This window comes from Phyllopteryx taeniolatus, chromosome 20 (genome assembly GCF_024500385.1).
Source record: "Phyllopteryx taeniolatus isolate TA_2022b chromosome 20, UOR_Ptae_1.2, whole genome shotgun sequence".
NCBI classification, from domain to species: domain Eukaryota; kingdom Metazoa; phylum Chordata; class Actinopteri; order Syngnathiformes; family Syngnathidae; genus Phyllopteryx; species Phyllopteryx taeniolatus.
In genome coordinates, this window is record NC_084521.1 from 5,633,141 (window position 1) to 5,656,284 (window position 23,144).

The 23,144-nt window shown below is 47.3% G+C and overlaps 3 protein-coding genes across 4 annotated transcripts; 1 reads left to right on the plus strand and 2 right to left on the minus strand.

Moving 5' to 3' along the window:
• Positions 1 to 1,141: 1,141 nt before the first annotated feature.
• Positions 1,142 to 11,762, minus strand: LOC133470202 (basic helix-loop-helix domain-containing protein USF3). The gene is made up of 7 exons (XM_061758283.1): positions 11,606 to 11,762; positions 11,072 to 11,202; positions 10,946 to 10,977; positions 10,794 to 10,876; positions 10,359 to 10,455; positions 4,205 to 8,706; positions 1,142 to 3,334 (listed from the first exon to the last, which is right to left on the minus strand). The coding sequence occupies exons 2-7, from the start codon at positions 11,113 to 11,115 to the stop codon at positions 1,589 to 1,591; spliced, it is 6,504 nt and encodes a 2,167-aa protein (XP_061614267.1). The 5' UTR covers positions 11,116 to 11,202; positions 11,606 to 11,762; the 3' UTR covers positions 1,142 to 1,588.
• Positions 11,763 to 12,049: 287 nt separating this feature from the next.
• On the minus strand, positions 12,050 to 15,327 carry naa50 (N-alpha-acetyltransferase 50, NatE catalytic subunit). Of its 2 annotated transcripts, none has more exons than XM_061758285.1 (5): positions 15,117 to 15,327; positions 13,964 to 14,097; positions 13,543 to 13,662; positions 13,409 to 13,475; positions 12,050 to 13,237 (listed from the first exon to the last, which is right to left on the minus strand). In XM_061758285.1, exons 1-5 carry the CDS (start codon positions 15,122 to 15,124, stop codon positions 13,060 to 13,062), a joined length of 507 nt encoding a protein of 168 aa, XP_061614269.1. In that variant the 5' UTR covers positions 15,125 to 15,327; the 3' UTR covers positions 12,050 to 13,059. The 2 variants fall into 2 exon arrangements, with proteins under 2 accessions (XP_061614269.1, XP_061614268.1); XM_061758284.1 differs by having other exon boundaries at positions 13,964 to 14,100; positions 15,117 to 15,326.
• A 1,438-nt stretch (positions 15,328 to 16,765) lies between these two features.
• atp6v1ab (ATPase H+ transporting V1 subunit Ab) lies at positions 16,766 to 22,986 on the plus strand. Its single transcript, XM_061758780.1, has 15 exons — positions 16,766 to 16,924; positions 17,958 to 18,055; positions 18,146 to 18,274; positions 18,526 to 18,740; positions 19,041 to 19,178; positions 19,358 to 19,509; positions 19,592 to 19,754; positions 19,995 to 20,103; positions 20,179 to 20,301; positions 20,574 to 20,688; positions 20,786 to 20,849; positions 20,935 to 21,138; positions 21,212 to 21,306; positions 21,849 to 22,020; positions 22,408 to 22,986. Exons 2-15 carry the CDS (start codon positions 17,974 to 17,976, stop codon positions 22,498 to 22,500), a joined length of 1,854 nt encoding a protein of 617 aa, XP_061614764.1. The 5' UTR covers positions 16,766 to 16,924; positions 17,958 to 17,973; the 3' UTR covers positions 22,501 to 22,986.
• Positions 22,987 to 23,144: the final 158 nt, after the last annotated feature.

Here is a 23,144-nt window from a genome sequence, read left to right on the forward strand (position 1 = left end):
AGGAACCGGAATCGCTCAAATTCAAACGATGAAGAGGATTGTGGACATCCTTCTATCAGTCCCTGATAAACTGAATTCATACATGCTTCGTTACCAAAATGGCCGCCTGTAATAGGTGAAAGTATTTCTCACGTATTACTTACTACTTGTGCCAGCAAAAATGAGGGACATTTACAGTCTGGCCTGTCTTTCTTTTACCGCATTTGTGTTTACACAAGCTGGAGCACTATTACATGTAAATAAAAGCTTATGAAGCTGATTTGTGTGTGTGGTGCATTTTTCCAATTCCCCGTCTCATTCTTAACATTCCTCGAGCCTCGCCGCTATTTTGTTTCTCAGTGAAATCAATTTGTGTTATTTGTTTCAAGTTCTGCAGTTAGCGTTCTGCTCACTCATATGCTGCACGCTGCTTAGAAAAATCATTTGAAATCAGAACATTTAACCCGCAATTGCTCGGAATATGAACTTTAGTTAAACATATTTTTTCATGAATTTAGTATGGCCTTCAGAGAACTTGATAAAACTGAAAGCATCGAACTGGTAAAATTATGACTTTAGATTTTCTTCTAATACTGAGGCCTCTAAAAAATGTTCTTGTAAAATTGAGTTTTAGAAAAAAATATGTTCTACTTTTTCTCTTTTATGATGTTAGTTCGATTTTCCCCCAAAAAATCTAAAATTGTTCATTCTAAAATTCAAATTACTGTATTTGAAGAAAACCCCTAGTTTATCAAAAATTGCAAACAATGTCTGCAAATATTTAGAAATAGTTTGATTGATTCAATCATTTCTAAGATTGTTACACAGGGATTTGTTTTTACCAAAACAAATACATTTAAGGAATAAAAAAAAATTCCCCCAAAATAGTTTTTCTTTAATCCGTTCTTAAAAATTCAGAATTTCTACAATTTACGTTTTGCTTGTTTTTTTCCATTTAAATATAATTTTAATCGAAATCTTACATTGTTTACACTTAATTTCTTTCCAAAATGTATTCAACATTTTTGTTTTTACTTTAAAAATGACATTCCACGAATTCAAAATGTTTTATTAAAAATTAACGCAAAATTTTTGATTCTAACTTCTAGATTGTTTCTAAAAAAAAAAAAAAAAAAAAAATCAAAATTAGTTTTTCATTGTTTTCAACGTTTTTCTTTAATCATAGCGCGCCATCTGGTGGTAAGACAGATTTTCGGTAGGCAAAAATTTTAAACGTCCCCTTATAAACTTTATTAATTCATTTTCTTTATCTATGTACAAATACACAATCTATCCTTCTGATATGAAAGGTTTGTATTTACAAAACAGTCCTGGTTCTGTACAGTAAAACCTGATATAAGTTAGTTAATTACATTACCGCTGCAGGTTTCTTCTTAGACAACAGATATAAAACAAAATTCTTGTTACAAACATACACTGGATTGTTTTACGTTGCCCATAAAATATCCTTAGAAAAAAAAAAAAAAAATATGAAGTGATGGAAACAGTCATGTAAACAGTAGCCCCTTTCACACAGATGTTCAGTTAGATCTACGGTACAGTCAGTTTTTGTTATCTCTGTGCAAAAGAGGCTAGCGAACTCGGGACGTCACACGGCCGAGCTGCCGTCGTGTCCCAGGATGTGGCTGATGTTATGCGCGGGCCTGTTGGGTTGTTTCCCCGAGTCGGCGGCGGACGCGTTGGCGAGCGACAGCAACGGCGACATGGGCATGGCCGAGCCATCGGCGGGCATCCCGGCGGCGATCTCCGGGAAGAGCGAGGTGAGGCTGAAGTTGGAGATATGCGGCGTGATGCCCGACGAATTGGCGATGGGCATGGGGGGCATGTCGGGCAGCAGCGGGAAGCTGGCCTGCGCGAAGCCGACGGGGCGCGGAGGGGACAGGATGGAGCCGAAGCGGTTGTTGAGGGGCGGCGGGGCGCTGGACTTGTCGGCGCTCGGGCTGGTGAACATCTGGTTGGAGAAGTACTGTAGGGTGACATCGCCCGGTAGGCTGGGGTGGGCGGCCGGCGAGTAGGACGGGTAGAAGGAGGGTAAGGTGTTCTGAGGCTCGACGGGCAGCAGGGAGGGCGTGCGGGAGGCGTTGGGCTGACTGACGGGCGGGATAAAGGTGGAGTTGGCGTTGATGGGAGGGTTCATGCCCCCCTCCGGGATGAACGGGAAGCCGAAATTCTGCGTCAGATGCTGCTCAGGAACCAGGTTGTTGTCGCCGGGCACCTGGGCACCGTCCGCCATGAAGCGAACGATGGCGCTGCGCCGCGCCTCGGCGCCCGGCTGGGGCCGGCCCAGCAGCACGCCGCCTCCGGACGGGAGAGGCAGGTGGCCCTCGGGCTCGAAGGGGTTGCCGGGTCGCAGCGTTCCCGACCGGGGGCGCTCGCCCGGTCTCAGCTTGGCGGGCTGCGCGTGGCGAGAGTGCTGGCTGACGGGTGGCCTGGAGGGGGCCGAGGGGCGGCCCGGCTCAGAGCCGCCGTGCGGAGCGGGAAGGTGGGCCGCCCGGCCCCCGACGTGCATATTACTGTTGACCTGAGAAATGTGGGTTTTGTTCATTGCCGAGGGCTTCTGGCCGGGGCTTGACGCCTTCGCCTGGATGTCCCCCGAGGAGCTTCCGGGCCCGCAGCTGTAGTCCATGCTGACGGGAGGGCAGCACTGCGCCACCCTCTGGTGGTTCCCCTCGGGGGACAGGAGGCTCTGCATGAAGCTCTGGTGGCAAGCTTCTTGTTCGCGTAGCAGCGAGGGTCCGACGTGCGCTCCCTGCGGGCCGAGGTGGACGCTCGAGTAGCCGCCGCGGTTCCTGCCATCCACCGGAGGCCCGACGCCCATTCTGAATGTTCCCTGCTGCTGCGCCCTCTGCGACTTGGGGGCCATGTCGCTCCCGCGGGAAACCTGAGCCTCGAAACCACCGAGCTGATGCGCACCCGGTCCCGCAGCCATAGCTTTGAAGGGCGGACACTCCGTCACGCGTTGAACGTCGGCCGACCCCGGGTGGTCCGAGGGGAGCCGGCCCTGCGGGTTGTGCGCCACGTTGGCCTTAGCTCTCCCCGACGCGTCCATGTAGCCCCGCGGGTCGCCCTGCTCGGGCGCGCCGGCGCCGCCCCGGCCTGGCTGGAGGTGGTGCGCCATGCGCTGCTGCTGATCGCCGCTCGTTGAGCTTTTACCGATGAGTGCCTCGGCAGAGTAGCTGGAGACGCGGTGCCGCTCCTGGCGTGACGGCGCGCACGACAGGTCGGACGAACGGGACGCCGGATTACTGGGCGGGGAGATGAGCTGTTGCTGCTGCTGCTGATCCAGAGTCCGCGAACTCATCATCCTCTGCATGGCAGTGTGGTCCTGACCAGGCTGAAGGGAGACACAAAATGCCATGTCATTTTCCCCTGATCCAGAGTCAGTTTCACTTATTAATATGATATTTGGTCAGCATGTCTGTCATGGGTAGAGCCACAAACATGTCTCAAGACCCCATCTCTTGGGTCACCAACTGTCAAGCATAATCAATTGATTATAATCATACATTTTACTTTTTAATGTAAAGTCTGTGTCAATGTTATGGCATTACATTCAGTTTTTTTGTTTTAAGTTCAGGTCCCGCGCGGGAACCACATTTCTAATGTGGGTCTTGAACTGACAAAATTTGGAAAAAACATTCATTTTCTGTCCTTGTCCTCGTTCGGGCCTTTGCTTTAGGAAGACACGCACAAGTGAGCAACACTGCCACCAGGTGGTGACCAGCAATATTGATGCAGGAGTATGCAGTAGTCATTACCGGCTAGGATTGTGCAAACATTGAGCAGACAGTCTTTTTGCCGTCACGATCTATTCATGGAAGGCAAAAAGTTTAGTTTTTTTTATACTACCCCTCAACAGGAGAATTTAGTTTTTTTTTTTGTTTGTTTTTTTTGTATCAGCTCAAGTCTGCTGAAAGCCGTCAACACCATCAAGCAGGTAATATCAGTAACAGTAACAAACATAAAAGAACGCATAAGGGAAACTGAAATGTTTTTTGTACAGCAACGGAAATAGACTCAAACTGGAACAACGGTTGCCCGTAGAGAGCCAGTCAGAACTGCGAAACCATATAAATACATAAAGTCATTGTTTGTGCTTTCAGTTGTTATGGAAGCACTTTCTAACATCGGGTGTCAATGTCAATATGCTTGCAAGCAGTTGCTTTGGTAGACGATATTGATGCTTGACAATGTGAGGACTGACCTTGAGGTGGTCCTGCTGAGCCAGGTGGTTGTTGTGGTGGACTCTGGCTCCTGCAGCTTGGGCCTCACAGCTCTTCTCCTGGTGTCTAAAGTGCTGCTGCTGCTGCTGCTGCTGCTGTTGTTGTATCTGTTGTTGGAGATGCTGCTGGTGCCTGCTATGGGAGTTCTGTTGCTGCTGCAGCTGTTGATGGTGTTGTTGTTGTTGTTGGTGCTGCTGCTGCGTTTGATGCGTGGGCGCTTGGTGCTGTTGGTGCTGCGACTGTTGGTGCTGCGCCGGCTGATGCTGCTGCGACTGTTGATGGGACTGCTGCGCATGCTGCTGGGCGGGCTGCTGTTGCTGCACGTGCTGTTGATGTGGAGCCTGTTGCGGATGAGAGCGCTGCTGCTGGACTCCGGGCTTTTCCAGGTGATGCTGCTTCTGTTGCATGGCGACGGCGGCGGGCGAGCCGGTCTGGCCGCCTCGGACCAGCCCCCTCTTCTTCTGGGCGTGCTGCTCTTGCTGGAGCGCCCTCTGGTGTAGCGAGTGGCGCTGCGCGGCGTCGGGCTGCGTCAGGTGGTGTTGCAAATGGTACAGGTGGTGTCTCTGTTGCTCTTGCAACTGCTGTTTCAAGTAAAGGTTGCTACCCAAGTGCTGGCCAGGCTGGGCGGCAAGATGTTGCGGATGTCCCTGGGGCGGGTGGAGCACCCCCGGCTGGTTCTGCTCAGGGGGGCAGTGGGCATCCGTGGCTCGAACTACCGTGCTCATGAAGGAGTTTGTGGAGAAGAGGGAGCCTTCCGGATTAATCCTCGCCATGGCCGAGGACGAGGGAGGCAGTTGTCCTACCATCATCTGGCTGTGGTCCGGTCCTTTCACATCCATGTGGCCCACAGTGGGGGCTGGCGGAGGGCACGGCTTGGGTCGCTTCCCTGTGGTGAGCATGGCCTCTTCCTGGGCCTGCCGCTTGGAGAGGATCTTAACTTGTCGCTCAGCCTGAGCCATCAGTAAAGCCGTTTTCATGGGGGCGAACTCATTCAGCTGGGCTGCACCTGAGCACGGCGAGAGTGCATTGTTGGAGGGTTGGGAAATGTGGACTGAGGCGGCAGCGGGCGAGGGCACAGAGCAGTGTTGGCCTGACAGACTGGGAGAGCCCGGGTAGGGTTGCTGAGAGGAGCTGGGCCTGATCAGGTTGTTGATACTCAAGCTGGCGACGGTGCCACTTTGGACTGAGCTCTGAGTCTGGGCCTGGGAGAGGGAGTGAGACTGGGAGTACGTGAGGAGATTAGCCGGGTTCTGTGGATGCCTGCTTCCACCGGTCGCACTGGCAGACCCATCGCCACCTTCTCTGACGGATGCCTGAACTGGCGGTTTAACTGTTACTATGTCTACAGGTTTGGTCACTTTAGCCTGCTGTACATTGGAAGCTTTTTCTTTAGCAACGGAACCTTTCGGAGGCTGCCACGTGGCCGGAGTCGCGTCGTTGCCGACACAGGTTCCGGCCCTCCTCCCAGGACTGTCCTGTTCTAGCATAGCCAGTGCTAGCATCTCAGCCTGCTCGGACGTGAAGGTAAACGTTCCAAAGGAGCCGGAGGAGGCGCTCATGCCCTGACCCTGAGGGAGCATGGAGGCCACAGAGAAGCCTCTGCCTCCCGCCGCCACCGTGGACATGGGTGAATCTGTTACCGGGGGCTCCATATTTTGATCATCTAGGTTAGTGTACAACCTCTGAGACAGCACAAAGTCTTTCTTAGGTGTCGTATCAGATGTGGACACTGCTAAGCTAGTAGCAGGTCTCTCTTCCTGGGCCTGTCTGTTTTTCCCTGGTGGCTGAGGAAGTTTCACTTCAGTCGCCACATTCGGGTCGGGTTGCTTCGTTTGCGCTCTCGCGGCTGAAACTGCTTTCCTCAACTCCGAACTTGTTATAGCGGCGCTAACCGACGACAATGGAGTTGCAGTTGTGGATTCGGTGGATGAAGGGGTGGGCTCATTTTTACTACAAGGCACATGATCTGTGTTGTTGAGTGGCTGGTGACAAGATACTGATTGCGTACTCTGCGTTGCGGAGACTGTTACTGTGGTGCAGACTGAAGTAGGACATGCAGTACGAGCAGTGGTAAAGCTGTTCACTACATCACCGCCACCTGTAGCAGTGACAACAGTTCTGCTCGGTTTAGACACCGTAACGGGAAGAGAAGAGTTACTTTGCGTTGTGCGAGTCTCTGCACTGGTGGCTAGTTGCTTCACTCCTGATTCTACAGGCTCGCTTACCGCCGAGCTGTCGTTTGAAGCTTCAGCCGCTTTGTCATTAGTGGCCAGGGCTCCACTCACTGAAGACGTGACCGATGTCGCGCTGACAGTTGCAATTGCGGTGGCCGTAACACTCGCGTTAGCTTGACTAAAAATAACATCATTGGGATTTGTGCCGACAGAGCCGACACTCTGCGGCCTGGGCTGACTAAATAGGGTCGGACCGCTGGATGTAACGCAAACAACCGTTTTCGGTGAGCTCTGTGGGGAAGTGACACTTTGTACAGTTTCGCCAGATGCCGTCGTGGCGGCCACGGGAGGAATGTCTGAGGCCTGAGATGCTTTCTGATTTTCTTCTGAACTAGCCTGGCTGAGTTCCCTCCTCTTAGATGCTTTGTTTTTTTTGGCTGCCGACCGCTTAGTCTGAAGACCCGTCCGTAGCCTCTTTCTGGCAGGCTTAGGCGCACTTGCCGCTAGTCCAGATTTGACCGGGCTCAGGCGAGGCACCTGTAGTTGCTGGACAGGCAAGACCACCGCGGCTCCTGGGACAGTCACAGGAGCAGGAGGCTGTCGTTTCTGCTGGGCCACCGCCGATGGAGAGGCCGGAGGCGGGCCGCCGTTGTTGTTGCTCTGGCTAGAAATGCTAAGTGGAAGACCCTGAGAGATGCTCTGGTTCAGACTACTGAGGGCCCCTAGACTGTTGAGAGCCACATTGGTAGTGGGTTCTTCACTGGTGGTAGGCTGGACCAGTTGGATTGTACTTTGGGTAGCGGTTTTGTCTGCAGTCTTCATGGGCTGTAGGGCAAAGACCTGCCCATTCACAGTGATAGTCTGCGGCGTTGTCTGGACTCCGGAAGATGCCTGGCTCGCCTGAGATTGATGGCTCACCGGAGGCTGCGCCGGACGCGGGAGAATGTGCACGAGCTGCTTCCCACCCACACTCTGCAATGTCGACGTTGAACTGTTGGGTGTTTGAGTGGCGGGTACAGAAGCAGGCACAGCAGCAGTCACGGCAGCAGGCACCAAGCCAACGTTAGGATTCTGAGGGGCGGGCGCAGCTTGGTTGGGAGCCTGGATGATGACAATATGCTGACAGGGCGTCGGGTTGCTCGCTTCTTCTCTCATGACCGGCTGGCTCGGGCAGGAGTTGGCCTGCTGCAGAATGACCACGCTGGGGTTGTTGCTGTTCTGCGGTGCCGAGGCCGTCGCGGCACTCGGGTTGACCTGCAGTACCTGCATGGTCTGGAGGAGTGGCAGCACGGTGGCCTGCTGTTGAGCTTGAGGGATGAGCGACTGGGGCTGAGAAACTACGGCGGGGCGGGCCACCACGGTCGGCTGGGGCACGACGGCCGACTGCGGGAGCACGGCGCATTGAGGTTGCGGGGCGATTACTGGGATTGCAGGTTGTAGCTGTGGCGGCCTTGCCGGAATATGTGCGGTAATGGGGGCTCGTTGTACAGGCACAGGAGGTTGCATCTGTATTTGAATCGGCTGAACGGAAGGAGGCTGGGTGCCCACGGGACAGACTGTCACCTGGTGGACAGCTTGGGTGGTGCTGCCTAGACTCTGGCAGACAGGCTGCACTGTGTTGCCTGCCATCTGAAGCGTTGTCCATGTGGTTTGCGTGCTACCGGCCGCACCCGCCCTGAGAAGGGCTTGGCTGTTGGGGATAGCAGTGTAACTTGCAGTCCTGGGGGTGGCATCCCTTACTGTCTGATTTAATGTGGCGAGACAGGAGACGGGCGGCTGAAGCTGAGACGCTGATGTCGCGGCTATGTCGGTCTGGGCAGGGACAGCAGGTGGCCGGGGCGGGCCGGCGTTTACGGCTGGGAGCTGGAGGGTGATGTATGACACGGAAGGTGGCTGAGGCGGCTTCTCAATCACACACCGCTCCACTACCGTGAGGCCTGTTGTCGACTGGGGAACACTCGAGCCAGAGCGAACCGAAGTAGCAGAAGAAGTAACTTGTAGCAATGCTCCATTCACCCTCACGCTTGCACTCACTTCCGAGGGGGGCTGAAGGATTACTGTTTCCGATGGCTGCTTCCCGGTGCTCGTCTCTTTTCCTGCGGGGCAAATCACGTTACCGTTGGAATAGACGATTATTCCCTTGGGCAGCTGATGAGTGGGAGTCACTTTGGCACAGCGCTGCTTGCCCTTCCAGTGGACCGTGGGGTCTTCTAGGAGATTGATGTCGTGGGCTTTGAGGAGTTCAATGTAGTGGGCGCTCTCCTTGCGAAGCTCCTCACACTGACGCCGCAGTCGTCTAATCTCCTCCGCTGTAGAAATCGAGAACGTACAGAGCCATCTGTCACGTGCACAGGCTGTATAAGTTTACCAAAAAATTTTTTTTATTCCACGCTAATAAATGCCTCGCCTCGATTAAAGGCAGCACAAATCATGCACTTACCTAAGGGTGATGAACCCAGAGGACAACAAAAAAACTTTCCCAACACCGCCTTAAGCGCTTTTGTTTTCTTACTACGACACACAAAATACTCTTTTTTTTTTATTTTTTTATTATTACACAATGTTTTGGTTTTGCAATTACCATTCCCGTTTTGTAACACAGCTGCAACTATTCTCTTGACCAATCAACAGATAGCGTGTCTAACTTCGCCCATAAATACATATTTGTTAAAAAAAAAAAAAGGCCTCCTGTCAAATAAACACCTGGTACTCTCTGCTGTTGAGTAAATAATTATGTCTTGCTATTATTAAAGGAAAAGTAACATTCATCGTTGTCATAAAAATTGGACTTTACACCGATTTTATCGACCTGATCGGTATCTACCGATTTTTAGCATTTTATGCTTATCGGCTTTAATGTCATAATTCGCCGATCCGATCAATGACTACGCGTCCCCATCGTGCACAGTATATTTGAATCCAAAAGCTAGTTTATCTTTAGCCTTGTCGCATGTCTTTTGACGTAGTACTGTAAATATCTGACGGCCAATAAAGTTATTTAAAAATAAATAAATAAATAAAAAATAAGTCGGCGGTATGGAACAGACAACTCGTAATGCCCGGACTACAAGACAAATTTGCTATTTCACGATTGCACTATGTCAGACTACTGCAATAAAATCTCTTATTCCGATACCACCGCATCCCGTTTTTTACGATCAATGGGCTTTATCTTGTCAACTCAAAATGGGGAAAAACGTGTGTTGGGGGTCACCGGTGCTCAGTAGAGGAGAGGACGTTCGTTTAAGGCTTGCTTGAGGTATGTTCACGTACTTTGAATACGATACGGCTCGCAAGCAGGCAACGTAACGTTATGTAGCCTAGCAAGCTAGTGCTAGCATTAACGGTTGTGTGTAAACATGCCACCGTTCTGTTGAATCATGCTTTAAAGTTTCGGTGTGGGTGAAGTAATTAAAAATAAAGTAATTTAATTATAGTAAGTTAGCACCCATTATTTCTGTCATGTTGTATTGTTGGTTTGACCTGAATGATTAGAATACACGATCTGACTAGAGCAGTGATTTCCAACCTTTATGGAGCACATGTTTTAGAATTGAAAAAATCTCACGGCACACCAACAAACAAAAATGTCACGAAAAGTGGATAGATTAATTATTGTATTTACCTCCTCCCATCTAACAGAAGACCATTTATTTGTTCTGTCTGTCACTATGCCTCACTGTCATAAATAGAGGAACAAAGATACATTATTTATTGTAAATATAATTTTTTTAACAATTAAGTACACAAGTATATTCAGTAAATGAACAGATCATTTAAATAGACACATTCCTCAATCTTGATCGGATCAGTGATCGTTTTTTTTTTTTTTTTAAACTCTGTGATCGGCCCCAAAAATCCTGATCGTGTAAAGACTAGTAAAAATGAGGATTCCTGATCAGTTCACAACAGGAATATCAGCATTAGAATTTGTTGGATTCTGACGTTGTTATAACTTTACCTTGGACTTTATCGCTGCCTTCCAGGAGCATTGCGTCATTTTGTTTCTTCAGTTCGTTGATGTAACGAAAAGCCTGGTCCAGGATCATGTTCTTACTCTGCATACACAGACAAGGGTGAGTGGGAGCCTATCTTGAGTGAATTTAAGCGAGCGAGACGGCACAGCTTGCACTGGTCGCCAGCCAATCGCAGGGGACATATAAATAAACAACAATTTACACTCACATTCACACCTGGACAATTTAGACTCTTCAATGAACACATCATGCATGCTTTTGGAATGAGGGTGGAAGCTGGAGTACTTGGAGAAAACCAACACACGCATTTGAAGAATATGCTTACTCCACACAGGATTCAGACCCAGAACCTCAGAACTATGAGGCAGGCAATTGTGGAGCGCGAGAGGGGGGAACAACTATAGTTGACTGCATCTTACCTGTTTAAGTGCTTGTGAACAGGGCAACAGATTGCCAATGCGGTTAATCCCTGCATTTATCTTCTCTTTCCGGTGCCTCTCGACTGAATACGAGAGAAAAAATGTAAGTGATCGCAACGTAAACACAGGTGATGTATAAGCAGATATTTTACCTGCATTGTGGGATTCTTTGTTTTTCTTCTTTCTGCAAAAGAATTTGGAAACGTAGGCATATACATACAGGATGTCTTTTTTAACAACAAATATGGCTCAAGTAAGATGGTTCAAGTATGGCTTACTTTGGTTTTCGACCGGTTGTCTCGGTTTCAGTCATCTCTGGCATCCTTTCCCAAACAGTTGCCTGTTTGATAGGGCACCAGGCTAGTCAATAAACTCACCAGGTTGACCTGAGATCCTTCCTGTGGCCGTCCTGCGATGCAAACATCCATGATGATACAACATGTAGATAACACGTTCAAAAGATCTTAAATTGTAGGTATTCTCTCAGGATGGTTTAGAAACAACCATTGCTTCGTTCAAATATACACAGTGCTCCTGCTACAACCACAAGCTTTTGAGCTAGCACTGCAGCGTTTGTGGCCCCTGTGCAAAAACTAAACCCACGCACACACACACAAAAAGTTGAATATTGTGTTGGAACTTTATTTACTTATCACGCCAATTCTTCAAATACAAAGTAAAAAGCAATCTATGCTTATTCCGGCTAGCGCGCTAATAGTTAGCCTAGCTCACTTTTAAAGCCAAAAACGAGCCCCGTTTCGTCGCGGCTCCGATGACAAAACGCTATTATAAGCGTATATGTACCCACTCACCTGTAGTTTGGACATTTTATATAAGTGTCTGCACCTCCGACAACCTGAGAGAAAGGTTAGAGAAGCTAACTGTTTGCTAGCTACCTAGCATGCTATTTCAACCCAGCTCTCAAAACAATCCTAGCTCCAAAAAGAGGCGGGGGCTAAGGATCAGACAGCCAATCGGACTTCAGAGCATGGGCGACGCAGCCAATCAAAATGGGCGAGCGGCCACGTAGAGATGCGCGTACGCTTCAACCACCTTGCTGCCTTCGGATGCCCGTGTAGTCTTAGATTTATTATTTAACCCAAAATCGGCTGAGTCGCAGAATATGTATACATTTTATTGGTTCGCCGTATGTTGGAATTTTGTTTTTAACTCCACGAGAGTGTTTTGTATTTTCTTTGGATTTTTTTGCGGTGCTTCTTGTGACGGGACCATACAAGATACCAGTGACAGCATAATAACCATAGAGCCGGAAGTGTAGTTTTATTATACAGAAAATCATTTCTCATACTTGTATCTTAGAAGTGACAACACAAGCATCTTTACTGCAAATAGTAATTCATTTATTTTGCCATTAAAAAGTCATACAATATAGAGCTCCAGAAAAAGATAAATTCTTCAAAGAAAGAAACCATGCTTATACTACAGTAAAGAGAGGACACAAGTCTCCTTGCATGCATTCGGAGTCAGAGTTTCCTCTGGGTGAAACGCACACACGTGCAGGCACGCGCGCGCACACACAAGCGTTTTAAAAGACCACAAGCGGACCACTTCGGCCGTCGATTCTCGGCAGGAAGTTGTTGGGAGGACCAGCTATGCCGAGACGCACTCCATCCCAAAAGATCTCGCGTTTCCTCTTCGGAGAAGAATTCGTTGACATTCAATACCATTTTGCAAAACCCAGGAGAACCTCTGAAACACAGCTCTGCAATGTCAAATAAAAATAAAACCAACTTTAAAAAAAACAAAACAGCCAAATTGGTTTAAAATGAAGTCATTCCAAGCGCACCACCACCTTGTTAACTGCTCCTCATGGCCCACGAAGAACACATTCAAACTTCCCGCCCCCTCAACCCACACAAACCATCAGGTGTGGTCACGCCGGAGCAATGGTCGATCTTTTAAACCGTTTCAAAACCAGAAACTATAGATAACAGCCCCCCTTCCCCCATTTAGCTTTTAGAACTGCATCAAAACCAAGTCAAACACAAAGTATGCATCGCAAACACCACACTCAGGTTGTCAATTGGAGGAGCACTTTTTGGACACTTTGTCAATTAACTGCATGAGTAACGTGGGGGGAATAAAAAACAAGTAATTTCAATTCTTTTTTTTCTTCTTCCCCAATTTTGTCTTTGAAAGCGTCTTTGTGGGGGCGTATGTCACAGTTCTTTTATCCGCAGGTCAGGTGTGCTGGTTTTTCCGAAAAGCGGGTGACGCCCCACCCGCCGCTTCCGTTATCGCCGTCCTACTCCATCTTATGAAGCTCTCTGCTGGGCGGCGCGCTCGGGCTGCGCAGGCTTTTCTGCAGGACGTGTGCGTCAGCCGGTTCTATCCTCTTGTAGTAGTTCTTCTTGGTCTCGATGATCTCAAAGCCGAACTTCTGGTAGAAGTCGATGGCCGACTCGTTGCTGATCTGCACGTGACTGTTGGAACAATTAAAAAAAAAAAATCAGAATGTTTCTGCAGCCTAATGATTAGCACATCTGCCTCACAGTTCTGAGTAGTTTTACATTATCTTTGATAATTTTAATACATTTTATGATGAAGACAGATGCATCCAATCTCAATTACGTGGGAAAACATTGGAAACTTACAGGTAAATGTTGTCAAAAGTGCCATCCTTCTCGCAGATGTTGAGCACGTGGTTCAGCATCTTTGTACCTACGTGCCACAATGTACAATTTCTCAATAAAAAGAAAAAAAAAAAATCCTATTTTGTGCGGCTCACCAATGCCGAGTCTCCGGTAGGGCGCGAGACAGCCCAGCGTCATGATGTACAATCGCTTTTGGTTCTGAGAGTGGTCCACTCGGCAGCACACGGCCCCCACCGCGATGTCATTGAAGTATGCTGCAAGACAAATAAAGGGAACTGAAAAGAGCCCCCACCTTCATTTAATCATCCTCTAATACGCAATGCATTTCCAATAGGCATTTATGTATTACGCATAGTTACTTGTACATACAGTGGAACCTCGCAATTTGAATGCAACACTTTCCAATATGAATCCTTATGGCGATGAAATCTCACAGGATGCGCCAACCTCGGAAATTGGGATGAATTTTCCAAATTGTACATCTTAGGGATGTTAAAATGGTGATGTTCCAGTGTACTATTATCAATATCAGGGTAAATTTGTGCTGTCACTTACCGAGCTTGGCGAGCTCGCCCACCTCGAGCACGTCCTTGTAGAACTTGTCGTTGTAGCTGACGGGGAAGATGACCTGGTTGAGGCGCTTCAGCTGCTTGATGTTGTGGGGCGTCACGTCACCCAGCTCGATCCGGCTACTGGAACAAGAGCGAAACGGTCAAAGGGCTGACACGCATGCGACGTGAAACATCAGAAAATCTCACAAAAATTCAGCTCAGTCCGTCAGTGTGTTGTCCTTTCCTTTTGGATTAAACACCACCACAGAAGAGGAATCCAAAATCACAGCAACGGTCATCTTAGAGGGGTGAGTAGGTTTGCTTTATTGTAGTTTTACTATTTACTGTCCCTGCACAGTTAACAAATGCTAAGCTTTTAAGAATAAGTCAAAATGAGGTTTTTTTTTTTTTTTTAAACAGACAGCAGCACTAGTGTGAATGCATTGTGCACACACAGCCTTAGTGTGAACGCTCACCATTCTATCACACACACACACACACAGTTCGATTGACAATGAAAGAGAAAGGTGAGGAAGAGCGAGCTGAACCCGTCCATCCATTTTCTATGGCACTTATCCTCATTAGGTTATCTCGGGTGAGCTGGAGCCTGTCACCGTTGACTTCAAGGGGCGAAAGGCAAAGTAAACCCTGCAGGTGAAATCCACACCGCTGAGATGCGAACCCCCACACTCAGAACACAGTGCTGAAGCTTGGTGAACCCTCTTGTCCCAAAACGCATGCTTGTCATAACTGACATTTAGAGACCACATTCCAAACTCCAAAATGAACGTTTGACTTGTCAGTTTTAACATATAATCAAACAAGTTAGGTCTCCGCATTTTATATGACTAATTCAGCATCCCAACGTCCACTTTAACCGCTGTCTAATCACAACTAAGGTGGGGGGGGGAGAAAAAACATTCGTAGTTAAGCGTTAGCTCGCTAGTTAGACACGCACCGGCTTGAAATCGGCGGGCCATCAACGGCGCTGTCCCCAGGCTTTTTATTTTTATTTTTCACCATCCGGCTCGGGTACCGAGTTTAAAAATAGCTTAGCAGGCTAAGCTACGTAGCTGGCTAGCCTCGCCGTCTCCTCCCCCGGTGACCAAATGCAGTGGTGAACAAGTTCACGGGCGGCTTAAAAAGCGGACACTCACCCTTTCATCGTAAACGGATACAATTTTCACCGAGTCTCGACTTTTAGCGTCGTAACTGGCGGAGACGGGGAGATATGACGAGAGTTGGGGTCGGGGATGCCTTCCCGTTTTACCCTCCACATGTAGCTCTTTGCTACGCTTAGCTTAGCCGCCGCCGCCGCCGCACCGCTTTCCACGATTGTGAGGAGCCTGTCAACCCCCGACCCCGCGCATGCGCACTAGTGTCATACACCATGGATGTTATGCCCTGAATTTGATCTTTCAGGATGTACTTTAGGTTGCAATGCCGACAGCAGAGTAAAACAAAGCAAAATAAAAGCAAATGTGTATTCTGTACAACAAACTGCGCATTGTGATATAGGTACATAATATACATCATAGTACATGGTCTTTTTAAAAGATGATATTGGGATGAATGAGGTGAGGTTTACTATGTGTTGCAGAGTGTTCCTTTCGTTTTGAAAGACAATTAAGTAGCGCAGACTTTGGGGGGGGGGGGAAGAAGTTAATAAAACTGCTGGAATTGAGAGTGGGGTTGGTGGTATGCATGGTGAGCAGAGGGTGAAGTTAGGGTAGGGTTTTACCAATGAATGTGTTTTATATAAACATGGACTAGTGATTTTGTCTGCGGGAGTAGAGAGGACCAAATAGCCAGGGAGTAAATGTCAACCCGTTGGTGTCACGGACTGTGCTTTTTTTCATGCTGGTTGTGGCACCGTACGTACCAGACTCCACTGTGCCATAAAACTAAAACGGAACAATTTAATGTAATCATAAGGTGGTTTTTTTTTTACTATTCACATGCAGTGGAAAGGAACGACCACCAGGGGGCAGTGCGGCTCTGCCTCACTTGCCTACCCTGAACGGACGTCACTGAAATATATATATATATATATAATATATATATATATATATATATATATATATATATATATATATATATATATATATATATATATATATATATCCATCCATCCATCCATCCATTTCCTTTACCGCTAATCCTCACTTGGGTCGCAGGCTGCTGGAGCCTATCCCAGCTCTCTTCGGGCGGGAGGCGGGGTACACCCTGAACCGGTCGCCAGTTAACAAATGCTAAGCTTTTAAGAATAAGTCAAAATGAGGGTTGTTTTTTTTTAACAGACAGCGGCACTAGTATGAATGCATATATATATATATATATATATATATATATATATAAAATTCTAAAAGATTTAAAAAAAAAATATTACATCTTGAGCAATAAACTCGGAATCACTGTTACAACCAACAAAGTACAAGAAAATGCAGCACTTATGAGGGTATAAGAGCTACAAACCAATTCATCCATTTCTACTGCTCGATAGAAATACTCAGCGTTAAAATGAGCGCTAAAGCCATAACTACAGTTATGATTAATTTCTCGAGCGATTCCATTTTGGCTCAAGCGTCATTGCATAGATAGCAGTCACATTTTAAGATAGCCACCTCGTAACGTAACCGTGTGCTCGGTTAGCCGTCGCTAATTTTGAATAGGCACTTGGCTCTCGGTTCAAATTACATTTAACTAAAATAAATATGTTTATTATTTCTTAGTTATACGTTTAAATTATATCTAAGCGTTCCAAAAAATATTGCGAGTGGAGTATTGTCTTGTTGTTAATATCTTCGTGCAGTTCCGGGGGAGGATCCCAAATGGCGGCCCGAGCAGTGGCAGCTTCCGTCCAGTGAATGAAGTCAGCTGACCTCAGCCTGCTGCTGTCACGCAACACAGCGCGCATCGTTTTCACTCGAAGCACGACAGCAAAACACCGCTTCCCAACCACACGGTAAGCCCAATATATTCTTATACAACCGCCACGTACGCTATTTAATTCAGAATTGCTTGTTGTTTTAAGACAAGTAAGCCATTGCACCAAAATGCCGGGGGGCCCCCTGTTACCTCTCAGGCCGTGAGTCGCTCACGTCGTGTTCATTTTACCAAATAACTTTATTGTTTTTATTTTAACATGAAGTCAAACCAGTAGTGCTCTTATTTTGAAGTGTATTTGCTGTAATTACATTGGGCGGCTCGGTTGCTAGCATGCGTAATATGAAGTCGTTTTTTTTTTTTTTTATTTGTATTTTTTTTGTCATTACACTATTTGTTCAAAATCATACGAAGTAGGCGAGTTTAACGGGTTAACTCGTTTGAATTGGATTTTCATTTCCACGCCAGGACCATGCCACTTACATGCAACATTCTAAACACACTATATTTACCTACACACACACACACACACACGCACACGCACACAGTCGTGTGGATTAACCAGCAGGAAGACACATTACCAGCTGTACACCTTTGAACCACATTACAGTGATGAGGAGCCATTATGAACTATAAACATTACTAATATTGTGGATTGCAAAGTTCCCCATTCACAGTCACAGTGTGCATGCTCATTTTCCACTTCCTTATCGGGCCAGTCAGTCATGTGCCACAGTCACATGGTCATGAATGTCATGTCATGTATTTTCCCAGTGCCCTTATGTGGAATGCATGAGGGATTGTGAAGAAGTGAATTTAAACACACACGCGCGCGTCCGTGTGTGCATTAAATGACTCAAAGAGGTCATTAATCAGTCAAACAAGACACTTTATCTTCTCATTGTTTGGTCATGTCAAGATGCACTCAATTTGTTTTTTGTTTTTTTTTGGTGTGAGATGATCTGTGCAGGTACTTCAGTGGTCTATTGGTGGCGCTGTCCTACCATGTAGAGTAGCAGCCTCCCATGGATGAAGTGTTCGGGTGTATACAAGCAGAAGTTAATGAATCCAATGACCACAACTAACGAGCATGATTATTTTTTCCCCCCCAGTTAGAATCCAGTGAAGATGGACACATCCAGGCTGCCCAAGATCCGGGACGAGGACCGAGAGAGCCAGTTTGGATACGTCCATGGAGTCTCTGGACCAGGTTACTGCCACACCATGTGTTGTTTACATAATCCACCATCTTTCTAAAGTCTGGATAATTATTGTTGTTGTTTTTTTTTTCCCACTCTAGTGGTGACGGCGACCGCCATGGCAGGAGCAGCCATGTACGAGCTGGTGCGCGTGGGCCACAGCGAACTGGTGGGAGAGATCATCCGGCTGGAAGGAGACATGGCCACCATCCAGGTCTATGAAGAGACATGTATCCTTGTTGTAGGCCAAATGTTAAAGCATACATTATCTGTGGCCACTTGGGTAGATACTGTACTAGGGATGTGCATCTACATCACTGAGGCTGATGTGATGCGTTTCGCGATACACTGCGAACTGTACAGTACTGCACTATACAAACAGCTTGCTTTTCATTTTGTGTTATCTCTTTATATACTTTTATGATGTATTTAACAACAAGGAAGAGTCTCCGACGTGTATTTTCCTGAAATTGTATCCCAGCCGGAGTGTCCGTCGGCGATCCGGTGCTGCGTACCGGGAAGCCCCTCTCGGTGGAGCTGGGCCCGGGAATCATGGGCTCCATCTTTGACGGCATCCAGCGGCCCCTGAAGGACATCAACGACCTCACGAAGAGCATCTACATCCCAAGAGGCGTTAACATCGGATCCCTTAACAGAGACATCAAGTGGGAGTTCTCGCCCGTCAAGAGTCTGCGGGTATGTGGGCGTGGAATCTACATTCTATTTTAATTTCCGTGGGTAGGAATTCCGGAGTAATGGAGCCCAAATAGAAAATGCTCGACTTCTTTTTAGTGCTCGCAGTCAAAAAAAAGATAGAACATAAGGTACCACTAAATCAGTCAGATAGGAAGGTGTTCAGCCATGTAATATTTTATGGGTAAGTAACAAAACTTAACATCAAATCTCAGGTGGTCATTAATTGATTGTCAGCAATAGCGCATATGTGGCATCTGTAAAACTGAGGGTTACGATGGATTTTCTTTTTCTCTCTGTTAGGTTGGCAGTCACATCACAGGTGGAGACATCTATGGGATGGTGTACGAGAACTCCCTCATCAAGCACAAGATCATGCTTCCACCCAAAAACAGAGGCACTGTAACCTACGTGGCCCCACCGGGAAACTATGACATCTCCGTGAGTACCAACACTTACTCCGCCCCATATATTGCTGGGCCAATCGCATTTTGTTAATATGACGACCAGAGGTGGAGCCCGAGCCTTTGAGTCACAACCGTGGTCGCGGAACAAATTAAACTCGTATCTCAAGGCACCGCTGTATAATTTCACACGTAATGTGTGGGTCTGTGCATCAGGATGTGGTGATGGAGCTGGAGTTCGAGGGTGTGAAGGAAAAGTTCAACATGGTGCAGATGTGGCCCGTCAGACAAGTGCGGCCCGTCACAGAGAAGCTGCCCGCCAATCACCCGCTGCTGACCGGGCAGCGAGTCCTGGACGCCCTTTTCCCGTCAGCTCTTTTAATTATTTTTCTCTCGACGGAAACAGCGATCCCCAGGCTTGGATCTCTGAACCTCTTCCTTCTATCGCAGCTGCGTGCAGGGAGGAACCACAGCCATCCCCGGTGCTTTCGGCTGCGGGAAGACCGTCATCTCCCAGTCGCTGTCCAAGTACTCCAACAGCGACGTCATCATCTACGTAGGCTGCGGGGAGCGTGGTAACGAGATGTCAGAAGTGCTGCGAGACTTCCCCGAGGTGGGTAACTAAGGCGAATAGTTACTGTAATTAATATTGTATGTCACATTTTCTGTGGGCCTTTTAAAGCCATACACACTCAAAGTCACAGATACTACACTAGAACCGAGGATGCCGACCTCAAGTGAACCAAATTAATGCCTTCTCCTCAAATGCACATTATTGGGTTTAATCATGCAAAATTGTGTGAATATCAGTGATGGTATGTTGCGCTGACACCTCTTTGTGTTCCCCCCACAGCTGACCATGGAAGTGGACGGCAAGACGGAGAGCATCATGAAGAGGACGGCGCTGGTGGCCAACACCTCCAACATGCCCGTAGCTGCCCGAGAAGCCTCCATCTACACGGGTACACGCTGCCACCCGTCGCAGTACTCTCTTTCCTAACAGTCACACCCACTTAAATATGGTTTGTGTTTGGCAGGAATCACGCTGTCCGAGTACTTCCGAGACATGGGATACAACGTAAGCATGATGGCCGACTCCACCTCCCGCTGGGCCGAAGCGCTCAGGGAGATTTCGGGACGTCTGGCTGAGATGCCCGCTGGTAAGTGAGGGAGCTCCTTGGTTAAAAAAAAAAAAAAAAAAAAGAGAGAATTAAAAATATATATATATTATTTATGGACAAAATCAATATGGACGAAAGGGACCCTTTAAAAAATAAATAAAAAGCCAATTCACTGGGCTTGTAGGTCGAATTTTAATCGCTAATGCTCCCTTCAAAAGTTTAGTTTTACACATGTGAAATGGCCTCCAGGTGGAGCCAGTGCATCAAAGTTGTGAAGTACTGTAAAAGTAAGTGGTGCGTTTCGTCTGCAGACAGCGGCTACCCGGCCTACTTGGGCGCCCGTCTCGCCTCCTTCTACGAGCGTGCCGGAAGGGTGAAGTGCCTGGGCAACCCCGAGAGGGAGGGCAGCGTCAGCATTGTCGGAGCGTGAGTCGATCACTCCGATCATTTAAGGGAACCCGCATGTTTTGTTTTATTTAACTCGTCGCGAGGACGTAGCAATTGAAAATGTGTTTGTTTCTAGTGTCTCGCCCCCTGGTGGTGACTTCTCCGATCCCGTTACCTCAGCCACACTTGGTATCGTTCAGGTAACGAACCGTGATCAACTGCTGCGTGGCGAGGCCATCTTCTCGACGAAGGCGCGTTTGTTGACGTCGTATCTTGTCGCATCAGGTCTTCTGGGGTCTGGATAAGAAGCTGGCCCAGAGGAAACACTTTCCCTCAGTCAACTGGCTCATCAGCTACAGCAAGTACACCCGTGCCCTGGACGAGTACTACGACAAGCACTTCGCTGAGTTTGTGCCGCTGCGCACCAAGGCCAAGGAGATCCTGCAGGAAGAGGAGGACCTGGCCGAGATTGTGCAGCTTGTCGGGAAGGTAAAGTTGCTGATGTCGCCGTTTGAAAAGTGGTTTCAAGAAAAGCGCTCACCTGAATACTTTGCCGTGGCAGGCGTCACTGGCAGAAACGGACAAGATCACTCTGGAAGTGGCCAAGCTGATAAAAGATGACTTCTTGCAGCAGAATGGCTATACACCTTATGACCGGTCAGATTTTTCACATTTTTTAAATTTTATTATTATTATTTTTGTAATCTTCTTCCCCACTCTCACTAGTAGAGCTAAGTAATATGGCCTTAACATAAAAGCCCATATATATATATATTAAAGTGTAGGGACTTAAATGAGTTGAGATGATCTTAGATTATTACTGTTAGTGTGGCAGTAGACTCTGACATGTGGTCCTTCCACAGTGTTGTGTGCATCCGTGTTTATGCTGCAGGGAGCTATGCAACTTACAAATAAAATAATTAAAACGAGTTGTCAGTATACATGTCTCAGGTCATCGACGCGGTAACTGCGGACCCCAAATGAACTATGTTGCTAACCAAAACGGCAGCATCTACCAAGGCACATAAACAGGCTCTCAGATGGTTTTGTGTTCGAGTTCCCTGTACTCTATCAAAAATAGTCTACACAGAGACAACTGGCGTTCTCTGAGGAAATACCATAAAAACTTTTTATCACAATCCAAAATGTTGCTGATCATTTAAATGAATGAATACCTGATAGCATATTTTATTCCACAGATTCTGTCCCTTCTACAAGACTGTGGGGATCCTGTCCAACATGATCGCGTTCTACGACATGTCGCGCCACGCGGTGGAAACCACAGCGCAGAGTGACAACAAGATCACCTGGGCCATGATCCGGGAGCACCTGGGAGAAATCCTCTACAGGATCAGCTCCATGAAATTTAAGGTTTGTAGGGATTTTTGCTTTTTCGTTCTAATAAAACAAGTGTTACTTTGACTGAATTTCAAGCTTTCGCTTGGTCAAGACAGAAAAATCTTGAAACTTGCGAGTCAAGGCTATCGTTTCTCAAGGCACCTCTATACGAGTAAATTCCATATTGACGGATTAGCCCCACTTATTCAATCATTTTTGGGGTGAAATTTTGTTTTGTTTTTAATGCAATTATAATCGATGTGATCTGCAAATTTTCGCTATTCACGGGACAGACCGGGCCTTATACCCTGCAAATAGCAGGGGTCCACTGTATATGATATTTATATGATCACTTTTCTAATTTCTAAGTGGTACAATACTGGTTTGATTATTCACAAGCTTCCCGTTGTGTCAATGCAGGACCCGATGAAGGACGGCGAGGCGAAGATAAAGGGCGAGTACGCACAGCTGCTGGAAGACATGCAGAACGCCTTCCGCACTCTGGAAGAATAGACGTTCCATTTTTTGTTGTTGTTGTTGTTATTTTGTTGGGTCTCCAATCCATCACATTCTGTCTTTTGTGTGTGCGCGTGTGTCGTGTGTGCAACTTCATATGGAGGTCAAAGAGAAAAAGATGTACTGTATTTGTGATTATTTCATGCCTCAAGTGGGCGCACTCTGAATCCTCTGCATGATCTTGTATTATCATGTCATTTTTGTTTACATCATCATCCTGTGTGTGTGTGTGTGTTTGTGTGCGTGCGCTCTTCTCCATTGTAATTCATACACTATCATCTCTGTACAGAAGAATTATGAACCGAATATGTAATGAGATCATTCTATTTATTGGAACATTTTTGACGTAACTGTCGTTTTGTTCTTACGCTCGTGCGTGTTTGTGTCGTGTACTTCTGCCGCGTGGATGTCTGTACGAGTCCGACGGCTCTCGAGTGATTAAATGATGTGTGGTTGGGGAAAAAAACAAAAGGAAAAACTGGTTTTTGCCTTTATTGCTGTTTGACTGGTCTCTCCGCATGTCACGCATAGTTTTAAAATGTGACCTTCGCAGAGGACGAGGAAGTCTTAAATGCACGGGACTATGATGCTAACCTCAAAGAAACGGTGTTATATATTGAGAGCACTTATTGGTTTTAATT